Source organism: Thermobia domestica, chromosome 5 (genome assembly GCF_964235325.1).
Source record: "Thermobia domestica chromosome 5, izTheDome1.hap1.1, whole genome shotgun sequence".
NCBI lineage: Eukaryota > Metazoa > Arthropoda > Insecta > Zygentoma > Lepismatidae > Thermobia > Thermobia domestica.
In genome coordinates, this window is record NC_137458.1 from 159,030,416 (window position 1) to 159,043,803 (window position 13,388).

The following is a 13,388-nucleotide window of genomic DNA, read 5'->3' on the forward strand; positions in this document are numbered from 1 at the left end:
GATTACTAGTACTTTGATCTGCAAAAAACACTGGGTTAAACTATTACCTAGCTTTGTTTTATAAACGGTTTCGTTTCCGTAAGCCCTGTAATCAGATATATTTTCTCTGTTTCGAGAGATTAGTAAACTTAGTTGGAAGACCATAAATCAAAACTGAAACTAATACGAGTATTTAAAGGGTATTAACTCCTCTCCCCTTCATAACAGAAATTTTAAACTTCTATAATACTTTTGTTACCTACTTCAGAAAATAAAATACCTGAAAAGTTTAGTGTCAACAAAATGTACTTACAATTCAACAGCTTAACAAGAACAAAGAAGTTTCTGTTTAACGCAAACACAACAGGTGGGCTAGATTCTTCTTTAAGAGTTTCCATAAGTTTTTCAACATCTGGATTTTCTTCAAACACAAATTCTGCAAAATAAATTAATAAAAATGAATCTAGCTTGAAAATGTACTTCTATCAGAACACAAACAGTGTCGAGTGCGATCCAGCATGATATATCAGAATTACGAATTACAGTGATTACTTACGGAGCTATTCGCAAAATATATACATACAAGATTACGTGAATGTTTGTATGTTCTAAAAATGTACAAATTTCGTTAATAAATGTGAAGCATTCATATATTATATATATATATACTTTACATCTGCTAACGAAATTTGCACATTTTCTAGAACATACAGACATTCGTGTAACCTTGCTACGTTTTGTTACGCTATAATACAAATCCAGATTACTATGTGCATAGCTGTCAAGAGATATATTTAACACTGTAAGTTGCACCAGTAAATGGTCTAGCTAAAAAAAATAGAAATAATAATAATAATAAAATCGTAGAACACGATACGCGATTTGCTGAAAAAAAAATGCAGAATTAAATGTAACATATTTAAAGTCTAATTTCGAAGGCAATTATTTTTGTATTATTATTTAGAAAAAATTTATATATATATATATATATATATATATATATATATATATATACTCACACTGTATAATCATCAATAGCCCACACAGTCAACAGTGAGTCAGTGCGAACCAGTTGTTCAGTAAGCACGGCTGCACATCATGAATTGTGATTTCAAGAGTAGCATAATAGTCGGTACAGAAAGATAGATCATTAAACATTCTGAAGTTTCCTCACATATACATATATCTATATCTATCTATCTATCTATCTATCTTATATATATATATATATATATATATATATATATATATATATATATATATATTGTCAAGAAGGTTAGCATCGTATTAATGGCATTTACACATAAATTAACTGCAGAACAGGACAGCTATGCACAGCTGACGGAACGATTTTATGTCGGGTACCACAACTAATAACGACAAACACTATTGTGCATGAAACATCAACCTATCTGACTATACGCTGGTTACAATTAGTTTTTGCGTGGACTATCGTTGTCACCTACACACCACTCATTTAATTTATTTGTGTACCACTGCTGAAATGTCGAGTGCAACAGATCAGGAACATCAAAATTAAACACTGCAACCGTCAAGTCAGGTAGATAATCCAATAAATAAAGGTTTCAGGCATTACAATGTGGAGTAAACTCAATGAAACCATGGACCCCTCCATGCCTACAAGGTACTCTACAAGCGATTCCGTGATGATTCAAGTGATTTTTATGATTTCTATCGTCTACTTTTTTTTTTTTAAGTAGGTTGCTTCTGTCGGATCTGAGACACATGAATACTACATTTTGGCAAGTACAACGTATTAATTATCTTGGTGCGAGGAAATGGGTCCCTCACATTAGTCAGTCACCTCGACAGGAATCCATTGGAAAATGTAGGACATGACAGAAACAAACGTATGTACGTTGCATAAAACAAGATTATCCACTACCGTACAAGATCAGCCGTTCGCAATGCCTCGAAGTGTCGCTGTACTACTGATAGATTTACGGAAACAAAGTCGTTTATTAAGCAGAGAATAAATGGAACAACTCACTTCAGGAGACGCGCATCGAAAAGATGGTACAGTCCTCTCTTTCGGGACTAATCTAACTGAGTACGTGTAGGATACTCTGCAGCTCGGTCGAAAACTCCCGCAGCCCTTCAGCACCTGAAAACAACAATTCTGAAGGAATGGGGAAGATCCCCCATGATCTCATCGACAACCTTATTCAGTCCATGTCGAACAGATGTACAGCAGTACTAGCAATTCAAGACGATTACATACCTTCCTAGCTCTTGTCTGTTCGTATTAACTTATTCTCACATACATGTCACATTACTTCGTGGTATCACTTGCATAAACGCTATGCTGTAATCATAATCTCTCATTATAGCACCGTATTTGCAAATGCATCGATCATCAAGCACAAATATATCATTTATTAACAACTTTCAGGATCGAAATGTGGTTATATGGTTCGTGTCATTTGGCGCGCAAGATCTGGGCTGAATTCCAGATGAGAACTCATGTGGTTCGAGTCCCTTGTTAAGCTGTAGGTCCACGTCTCATACAGCCTCGATGCTGAAAGGGCCGCTGAACTAAATCAGTCAACCAACAAACTTCCAGGGTCGCTTTTGCAGATTTGGCTTGCTTCACTAAATGTTTTGATACAATTCAAGGTGTATCAAAATTCAAAATGTACTTTGTGAGCTCTTCTCTATGTGTATTAGATTTCATTAAAGAAGAAGAACTCCAAGTAGTATTGGTCATATAAATGCATATTTCAACGATATTCTATCTTCAGGTCTAATTGGACTCAAAGTGATATAAAACTTTTTTTTTTTTTTTTTTTTTTTTTTGTCGTCGTCGTCGTCAGATTTTAGACGAATTTCACTTACTGCTGAAAAATACAGTATTTACCAGTCTTGGCAACGAGGTTATATGAGAAATACTTCGGATTATGAAAAAAGGATTTGAAGAAGTCAGTGTGAGGGGGTTAACTGGTTGGTTGACCTGGTACAGCATCAATCTGTTTGGAAAGATAAATTGTCATCTCACCTTCTACCTTCTGTATCTTTCTCCTTCCCTGCGAAGATATTAAATTCTTTGTTGCATATTGTGGGAGATATCTACATCTACATCCAGGGGAGACTTGAAGTATATAGAAGATTACCGTAGTACTGCAAAAATACCGACAATCCACACCTCGGGAGAACTTCGCCAGGGCCACTTCATGATATTATCTTTGTACTTATGATGATAAGACTAGTTTTTTTTTCTTTACATCGAACATACGGATGTTTTTTGAGTATGAGGAGTATTTGGCAAATGTTGGAGGGATTTTAATTATAGAACCTGACAATGCTGAGTTTAAAGATGCCTAAAGTCAATGCTTCAGTAGTGTGAAGTTACGTGGTATTTAACAATAGCATAACTTCAACATTTGCCTTGAAGGGAGGGGGCGGGGGAGGGGAACTCCGATAAAGCAGAGCTTCACGATTTCCATTAGTATATTATATATATATTGTAATATCATATGTGATGTCGTAAACAAGCAGTTCCACGCTTCAATGTTTACAAACAACACCACATGGTTCGGCAAGAGGATCTTCCACCAGAGGGACCTGCTATCACCTGCAGACGACGTTTAGCCCCTCCTACGGAGCAGAAGACGAAATCGAAGCAGAAGCGCCACCGCCACCCAAGGGACGCTATAAATTGGATGGACGAAGGCAACTCGACACCAGTTTTCTGGTGACCCTCCTCTAGTCTGCTACGGGACTCTTGGAGTAACCTAACCCCAGGCCTCTAGTCTGCTACGGGACTACGCCTATCCTATCTCCTGGCTTAGCCTGCTACGGGGCTCTGTCTGGGTATCCCAACCTCAGCCGCTTAGCCTGCTACGGGGCTCTGTTGGCAACTTAACCTGCCTCTGCTTGCTACGGAGCATTGGTTCCCTAACTCCACTCCTCTTAGCCTGCTACGGGGCTCTGTTGGAGATCCTGTCTGCGACCACTCGGTCAAAGACTACCTTTTACTCACCCTTTTAAATAGAGACCAAATTGTATAGTATTTTGTACAAATACTCATATTTTTATAATAAAACTGGTAGCGGGAGTCGATTCCGGACACTCTTTTTATTATCTGCTCTACCTCTTCCTTATATGAGACGAATTTACACAAAGTTTTACAATATATATATACACACTAGCCTTTGGCTAGCTGGGGTCTCCGTCCCCAGACCCCATGTCTGCTCGGTCTGCGGCCTCGCACCTCTTAAACCCACAATTCTACCAAATTTCAAGTTTATTTCAACTCTCTAAGAGATAAGATTTTGTATCCCAAGAAAACGCTTATTTAAATAACATGAGAATTTCTTCATCCTCCCCTTTAAACCCCCTTAAAAATTAAAAATATTCAGTTCTGACACTTTTCATATGGGCTAGTCCCGGAAGGCTACGATCATGTCAAATTTCATCATTCTAATCCTGCCGGAAGAGCCTAAAGATTTTGGGGTGTAGAAGATATCCCATATAAACAACATGAGAAAGATTTCTCAGTTCCCGAACACGGGGAAAATTTTTTTAGTTCCTCAAAAAACCATTCTGAAGTTGGAAATATTTGTTTTCAGTGATTTACTTAGGTAACGCTAATGGAAACACACAGCCATACCAAATTTCAATTTATTTTTATTTCAATTCCAAGTACCTAAAACAGGAGATTATAGGTCCAAAACAGGCTCATTTAAATAACATGTGGAATTTTTTCATCCTTCCTTTAAACCCGCTGAAAATTAAAAATATTCACTGAGAAAAAGCAAAAAGGCTACTACTTACCGCAAAAAATACGTAGCAGATTTTTTTTTTTAAATCACCGCTCGCAATATTGTGAAAAAAATATTCTCTTTTGCAATTTTCTTATGGGTTAGTCCTAGAAAGCTACAATCATGCCAAATTTCAACTTTCCATTTCAGCCGGAAGTACCCGTTATTTTATGTCAGTTCATGTAGTTTTATGATCATATTTTATCATATACTTCGGCATAAATACCAGGTTATCATAAAATAAGTTTCGCTGTTCAGAGAATTCTGGAGACGTAACCACTTGACAGAATGTGACCAAACTTGGTAGGAGAATATTTGGACACATGCAGAAGCGATTGGTGTAGAAAACAGAATTAGTTCCAATTTTCACCACCAGAGGTAATTGTGGCGCTGTACGACGCCAAATAAGTGCAGCATGGGGAAAAAACGACACTAGTGATGCTAAATGATAAGAAGGGCTGTAATTACCCCTCCTGTGGATCTCATAGCATTGGTTACCAATGCTATTAATACCCCATGGTCAGTAGCGGATTTACGGGGAGTGGCCTTTTGAACGGAAGCGTCCCTTTAAAATTCTTGGATATCTTACAAAAACGAAATTAAATGTTAGTCTTTCCTATGGTCCCTAAAATGCAAGCTCCCTGCAAAAATCCAGGAAAAGATTAGTGTCAAATCTCGCCTCCAGATGTGTTTTTGTTCAGTATTGCGTACGGTGATTGTGGTATGGAAGACAAATGATATTGATATTCAATGAAAGAAAGGCCGTAATTATGCCCCCGTGCGACGCATGCCATTGATTTGTACTCCTATTAATAACCCCGTGGTGAAGTGATGTGTTATGAGCAATGATTATGATGTGGGGTTCTGCCCAAAGGCAGGTCTTTGACGTGAAGGTCCCTGAGCAAGGAAAATGCATGGTGACTAAACGTACCGTATGAGATGATGATGGTGTTCTAAGAATGGAACCTACAGGGTAACATAGGATCCGACTCACGTGTGTCTTCACCGGAAATCGAACCCGGGACCCTTTTAACACAAGGCAAAGAGTGTGGGAAGAAAAAAGAAGAAAACATCGGATCACCTTCAATTCACTTCTGGCACATAGTGGCCCTCAAATCCGTATCAGTGAAACACATGTAGGCATGAGTAAGCTCCTGGAGAGAGATAATTACAGTCTTTCTTATCATTTAGCATCACTAGTGTAGTTTTTCTTCCACGCTGCATTTACATGGCGTTGTACAGCGCCACAATTGCCTCTGGTGGCGAAAATTGGAACTAATTTTGTTTTCTACACCAATCGCTTCTGCATGTTCCCAAATATTCTTCTACCAAGTTTGGATGCATTCTGTCGAGTGATTATGTCTCCAGAGTTCTCTGAACAGCGATACTTATTTTATGATAACCTGGTACCTACATATTTTCGAAGTTTCTATGCCATAGAAATCAGACTCCAAACAATAGTAAACACTAAATCGCAAATTTTAATTGCTACTTGAATATTATGATTTGGGCTACCATCTGGAAGATAATGACGTTTGTAAAAATTTAAATTATAAGGTTTGTTAGCATAATTGATCTCCACTTGGGTCTCTACGCAGTGATGCAGAGGTAGCTCACATTTGGACTCATGTGACTGACATTATTAGCAACAAAAAATACCACCTTAATTGTTCGTTAGGATATGTTTAAATGTTGTACTCACTGGACAGAACGTTTCTAAAGGAAATATGGGAGTCTCTGAGAGACTCACAAAATCTGCACGTTTACAAGAAAAATCTCTTAAAAAAAAAAAGACATCGTATAAAAAAAGAGAGGCATTCAGACTAGTTATGAAGTAGTGGTATAAGGAAAAGTGTCACTGCCAATTATTAGACTTCCAAGCTATGCTATACATAAGTGTCGGAAGTCTTGTAGAATGACTACCCGTCCGTCCGTCCGTCAACAGGTATCAGAACAAAAATGTAAGAAATATCGAGGAGCAGTTTTCTGCAATCGATTTAGCGTCATCTCCTCCGTTACCTCTCTACTCAAATCGGAATTGGTAGAAATCAAACGTTTATGGCTTCAGTGTTAATCGCCGTAGAACAAAAACGGTAACAGATATCACAAGCAGTTTTTTGCAATAGATTCAGCGTCTCAAAGTAGAATACCATCATTACCCACAACACACTACTAAAACAGATAGTAGTGAAATTTACTAGTAATTCAGGTTTCAATACTTATTATCATAGCAAACCAGTAAGATGTATCGAAAAGTGAGTTTTGACGGATTCGGCGTCCAAAGAATGAGATTTGCCTCGACTTTTATCTGTTCAAATGGGAAAGTGGTGGAAATCTACAGCAACTAGCAGTATTATTTATTTTTTTCTATCTATCTATCTATATATATATATATATATATATATATATATTCAGTACAATAAGAATGTTTTACCCCTGATTTCATTCCTCTGTTGAAATCGGAAGCAACAGGACATCAATTAGCACTTCCGGTTTCAACACTAATCTTCATAGAGGCGAAAACACTAAGTGATAGCAAGTAATGACTTTTTGATATGGATTCTGCGCGCGAAGAACAGGTTTCGCCTTTGATCTTATCCCTCTACTACAATCAGAAGCTATTATATGTGCAACTCAAGTTTCACTACTGAATACGCATTGTTTAGAACTCTATCGTAGCTCCACACTGTAAAACGAAACTCACTTATTCGTACTTTTAGTTTATCTTCAAATTTCTTTCCTCTTCTTTTTAATTACTTAAGAACTTTAAATTTCATTCTGCCGACTCTTCTGTTCGATTCGATTTGAATGAATTTACTAATTTCTAAATTCATCCGAGTTTTCGTTACAGGTAAAATATTTAACATCAAGAACTAAATTAGTGATTTTTAGCTTTTTGACAAATTACACCTTGATATCATTGTTTATCTTGCTTCATGTTGTACTACTGTTTATTGTATGATAAAATGAATAAATGACTTAGACTGCTAATCTTTTAATCTTTTTGCAGATGGAAACCTGACTCTCAGGTTGAATGGAGTACTAACCTAAAGATAAGTAGTCATGTTCTTCTGAATCTGCCAATATAGCAGAGTTCAAAATGAACTCTCACTGCCGCTTCCTCTAAACATTACAGAAATATTAGTGGTTAGTGCTAAAACATACAAAGAATTTTCACCTTTTTTCCTCTTCCTTCAATTTACTTCTTTTTAAGTCCTTATTTTATATAAATTACTTCACTTACACCCAATTCTAAGTACACGTCTACCTGTGCCAGTAAAGAGCACGGCAGCCAAAAAAATCCCTTTACACCCGAATTAAATGCGTGTAAGAGTGTAAGATGTTAAGATATCTAAAATTTGAACCTCTCATCCTGCTCATTGATATGAGAAAAGTGCTCTTCACGTGAATTGCCACGTGACTGACCGCGGAAGGGCGAGAATAAAGTCTATCCGTTGACCAGTTCACTGTCTCGACTTTCCGTGTTTTGTGAACAACAACGACTGATACCAGTGACTCACTTTGCTGGAGCGCTTAGTTGCAAATGTGTGGGTCCATGAACAGAAGCACAACGACGAAAATATGCCGCAGGTGATATGTTTCGTGAACGGTTCAGTAAGGAGCCACTAAGTCGTCAGACATTGATTACGTGGAAGAGGAAAGCTTTTCGCCTGGAAAGTGTTTTGGATGCCCCTCGTTCTAGGCGTCCTTAAGTTGAAAGGAAACGTGTCGTCCTTAATCTGAAAGGAAACGTGTGCAGAAGTTAGTGCATCAGTGACGCGTTAATTCTGCAAGTCAACCAGAAAGCATTCTGCAGAACTTGGAATTGCAAGATGCACAATGCAGCTCCACATGAAAATGGACTCGAGGTGTAAAAAGACTTCCTGGCCACGTGTAGAAGTACAGAACAAAATACCCCTTCTAATTATATACAAGCATCGGAAAAGCAACTGTCGATACGAATTGCATGGAAGATCAACATATTCCTTTTTTCATTATTTTCACAACTCACTAGACACACTTATACTACAGAAAAAATATAATTAACTCCCAATTACACATTCCTCAACTCTATAGCTAACAATTCATTTGACCGTTACAAATGTATTACTCAGCTACCATACAAAGGTACATCTAATAACAGTGCTTTTGAAAAAGAAATACATGAAAATACAAGTACAATGTTATTGTTTTGTCATTTAATTCTGAACTATGATTAGGTATTTTAGCCACAAATGATTTATTTACAATTTAAGTAGCTTTTTTCTCATGTTTTGTATATAAGCACTAAGGATGCAAAAACAACAGAGGTCTTGCCTTACTACATCTTCTACAAGTAAATGTAATTTTTAAATATTTCGGCTGTAAATTGCCTACTTTAGTTACGGAGACAAGATAAATTAAGTTATTAAAAATGTTTCGAGGAGAGAATTAATGATTTTTAAAACTGAACTATAAAAATTGCAATCCTGATTACTCATCTCAACTACAATTTTTACAATGTAATTTTAGAATCTTCATTGCTGATTATTCCCACAAAACATTTGAAATGACCTCATTCTAGTTTCATGACCAAAGTTAATTTTTAGCCAACAGATAGGAAATACAACTGCAAAATGCACCACATCCCCATTCAACCCTGCCTGATTCTGAACGTGCTGGGCGATGGAACACCAGTTGAATATTATCCCAACAAGAAGGTGTTACGCAAGAACTGTGGCTGCGAAAACAATAGAACGCCTACATCGATACATATAGTATGATTTACGGATGTTTTTGCTGCAAGAGTTCAAATCTAGACATAATGCGGCCACAATCTATAGTAATGTAGTGAAAGCATGAGGCGTAGATTCAACATCAGGATGGAAAGTAAGCTGTTTATTGTTTTAAAAAATCGCACCGGACACCTTAGTTTCATGATAAATATCGCAGATGATGTAAATTAAGGATGGTTAATAACTGTTCAAGGGCTGTATGAAAGCGAAGCCAACATCACCGTCAGAAAACTTGCCCGACTGTTTAACACCTTCATTTTAATTATTCTGACCATTTGTAGCAAATAAAGGAAGGGAATAACGGGACAATTGAGTTAAATTATACATCGTAGAAACTACGAAACAAAGTGACTGGCGTGAAGTATCAAGTACTCCCGCACCCATCATATTTCACTGACTTACCAGTTTATGCATTTAAGTCGATTCCACGAGATTCAATCATTGACAGAGATGTATTGCTGCAGACGAATATGTTTGCTTCACTGTAGAACTCTAATTTAAATAAGGGCACGGAAAAGGTAATTTATTTTCGAGCAAGTTAATACTAAATAAATTAGGTTTACTCTCATACAAAAGATACAGTGAGGTAAAGCAGTTCTAAAATTTTCTTGTCATTTACATCCATTGTGTACACTCATTATATTTTTAAATTGGCTAGAAATAATAAAACGCGTCCTTTCTTATTTCGAAAGATTCCATTCTCTAAATATTTCAAAATCTTGGGGAAAGGAGAAACATAACAAATTACGAACCACAAAATTAAAGATATTAACTGTAAGAGATTTTGCTAAACAATTAATCAGATAGAGCTCCTTCGTGGCTAAGCAGTTAGCGTACGCGCCCTTGGCGCGAGAGACCCGGGTTCGATTCCCGGCGGGAGCTCAAGTGGTTCGGATTCCACGTTAATCAGTAGGTCCACGTCTCATATAGCCTCGCTGCTGAACGGGACGTTAAACTCAAAATCAACTCAATCAGATATGGAGGAGAGAATTAGTAAGAAACACTAATGAACTGAAAAGTAGTTATTACGCGTCCACTAAGTTCTGTCAGAACTAGTACTTGAAAAGTATATCCTCGTATCCTAACTTCCTTTTTACAATTCGTTTCGACGGTACCTCAAGATTGTAAAATATGAATATTTAGATAGGGCGCACGCTAGGTCCTGTGCGATTCCTTCAATTACTCGCGACAAGTCCCGTAATTTTCAAAAGATAAGTTGTAAAACGTGATGTTTCGCACTTTCGGGGTTTATGATTCAGAAAGGGTGCGTTTCTAGGCCCATGTTTATTAGAACTGTTTTCTTTCACCTGATATAAGAAACCACACCTGGAGTATGATTACCGAATTCCTGTAGGTAAAAAGTGGAGGACTTCAATTAGAATACGTAATTACACGTTTCCCTGATATAAAATGAGTCTCCTGAATATACAACGATATGCCTTAACTGAAGCAAGACTTAAAAACAATAACAAATACAAGTTCTTATTTATGAACATTTTTATCAAGAGTAAACCTGCACAAAGAAACAACTATAAACAATGGGGAAGGCGACGTATTTTAACGAAATTGGCGATCTGCAAGTTTCTTACATGCTTAGCCTCTCAGAAGTAAAATACTCAATGTTAGCATTAATAAGGATGAACGTGTTTTCGGCATTTTCTTATTTCCAGCCATTCAATATATATAGTGTGGATACAGACTTGATAGACGCACTTTGCCACTTTGATGTCGTTTCAACATTTTTCTCTTAATACGTTACCCTTACTTATTACCTCATAATACAGCCTCAACACAAACTGAACAAAGAATAAGTTAATCATACTCTTACAGAGTAGTTCCCAACCATTTTTTGTCTAACGACACACTTCATTGAACGCCCACGACATCGCGATAGACACTAGTTTAACTTTTTATTAACAATAGTGTAAGACTGTAAGTTTCTATGAAGTAGTGACTCTGCCCTGGAGACGTTGACTGGTACAGTCTGTCTGAAATTTGATTTTAACTGATCATTAAATACTTCACGACTTTTAAATTCTAAATTTCTATGATACATAGTATGGGATTGAGCGACACAGTGTGCGCGCCATACCGGTTGGAAACCACTGCTCTAACATGCTCCTTCTGTAATGATAGATTGTTTATTTAAACTTAACAATAATTGTAGTATTTGCATGGAGTATATCATGCCACATTTATTCAGGGATTATAGGGAATTATAGGACTGTGATTATCCACATCCTCCTACAAAGGAAAAGTAAACCCGCCCACGTTATTACTATATGAGAAAACAGTAACGCCACCATTAACATGCAGGACGTTGGTTGTTACACTGTTTACTGTTCCAATAAATGAGGCAATTTACAAGGCCTGAGCACAATAATAATTATAAAAAATAATAAAAAAAAAAAAAAAAACTTTCTAAAATAGGAAAAAGCAGCAAATTTAAAACATAATAAAAGTCTTAATTTCTTGTATTACTAAGTAAGTAAATAAAATATCAATCAACGTTAAAAAAAAAGTGAAACAACACATCAAAGAAACAACGTTTCAAATATACGGTAACATGAATAATTTCTTTCGTATTCATGCAACTTCGACAATGTAAACAGGCCTTGTATAGGCATTATGCCTGCTTCATTGAAAGGAACATTCATTAACATGTGAACAAACCAACAACATTCAGACAAATCACCACAACACCTCCCCGTATCCATAACTGGGTATTCAAACAAGTTAAAAAATAAGTTAAGAAACATATTTATTCTATAATAAAAACAAAGGAAAGTTTTTAAAATTATACTCAATAATAATGTAATAGAAGAAACAAACTTAAGCCAGCATTAAAATGAAACCAACCTCCTTTAGATCCAGTGGACAATACAACAGGTGGCAAGCCATCTCCGGCAGGGATCAGGCACCTAGCGCGGTCAGAACACGAAGATGGTCTGAGTGCATGGATTGTGGGACTACGATCAGTTTTGTTGCCACTTGCGACAGACCCTGAAACGGGGAGGTAACTTGGTAGTTTACGCGTTCCAAAGCACGGAGAAGCCAAAACAAAGGTAATTCTGTGCGAAAAGCTCTCTCTTTTCTACTAGATTAAAATACTACTACTTTCTTTACACAATCCCAATACATGCACTACTACTTTCCCCTCTTTCACTAGGGGAATGTAGGGATGGCCAAATCCAGTTGACGGAACTATAAAAACAAAAAAGAAAAAAAAAAATTCCGAGTACCAATAACGCAGACACATACAATGCACTGATCAACAATTCGTTACGTTAACCGTACTGTTATGAAACACTTCAGAGCAACTTCTAACCTAACAGGTTAACGGTGAAGCTCTAGAATAATATATTTTAGAAGTAACAGAAATGGCCACGTTATAAATTAGTCCTGCTTTAACATACAGAACTATATAAGCAATAGTATATATTCAACATCTTCCTATCAAATGCCTATTGAATATATGCCAAATTTGGCTTAAATATTTTGCTGCAACTGACATCTATTTCCAGGTGAATTTCACGGTTTTGCAAAATGCAGCTTTTGACTTTTTCGTGAACTGAGTTTTAATTTTATTGTATTCTCACTTACAGAAACATCTTAAATTTATTTTTGTAATAGCCTCACGAGAGATTTATTAATGATTTACACTACCAACTGAATTTTCAATTCAAATGTTGAATCAAGAGATAGCCTTGCAAAAGAAATTTCGGTTTATATTTGACTGGGAATCTCTATATCAGCTCCATTTCACCATATTTTTCCTTTAGTGCAGAAAGGTCTTCTAAAATATTTACAAGTACACAAAGAAACAAGTAGCTTTGCAACTTCTAGAACATAC

At 36.6% G+C, this 13,388-nt stretch overlaps 1 protein-coding gene across 7 annotated transcripts in view; it reads right to left on the reverse strand.

The window, feature by feature from the left end:
• Positions 1–13,388, reverse strand: part of LOC145686201 (uncharacterized) — a 206,582-nt gene that overhangs the window by 32,105 nt on the left and 161,089 nt on the right. For 5 of the 7 annotated variants that reach the window (XM_081759242.1, XM_081759243.1, XM_081759240.1 and 2 more), the window contains 2 exons: positions 12,395–12,538; positions 293–415 (listed from right to left, as the gene is read on the reverse strand). In XM_081759242.1, the coding sequence (XP_081615368.1) occupies positions 293–415; positions 12,395–12,538 (267 nt within the window). The remainder of the gene's footprint in view (positions 1–292; positions 416–12,394; positions 12,539–13,388) is intronic. The other 2 variants (XM_081759246.1, XM_081759247.1) reach the window with 1 other exon arrangement.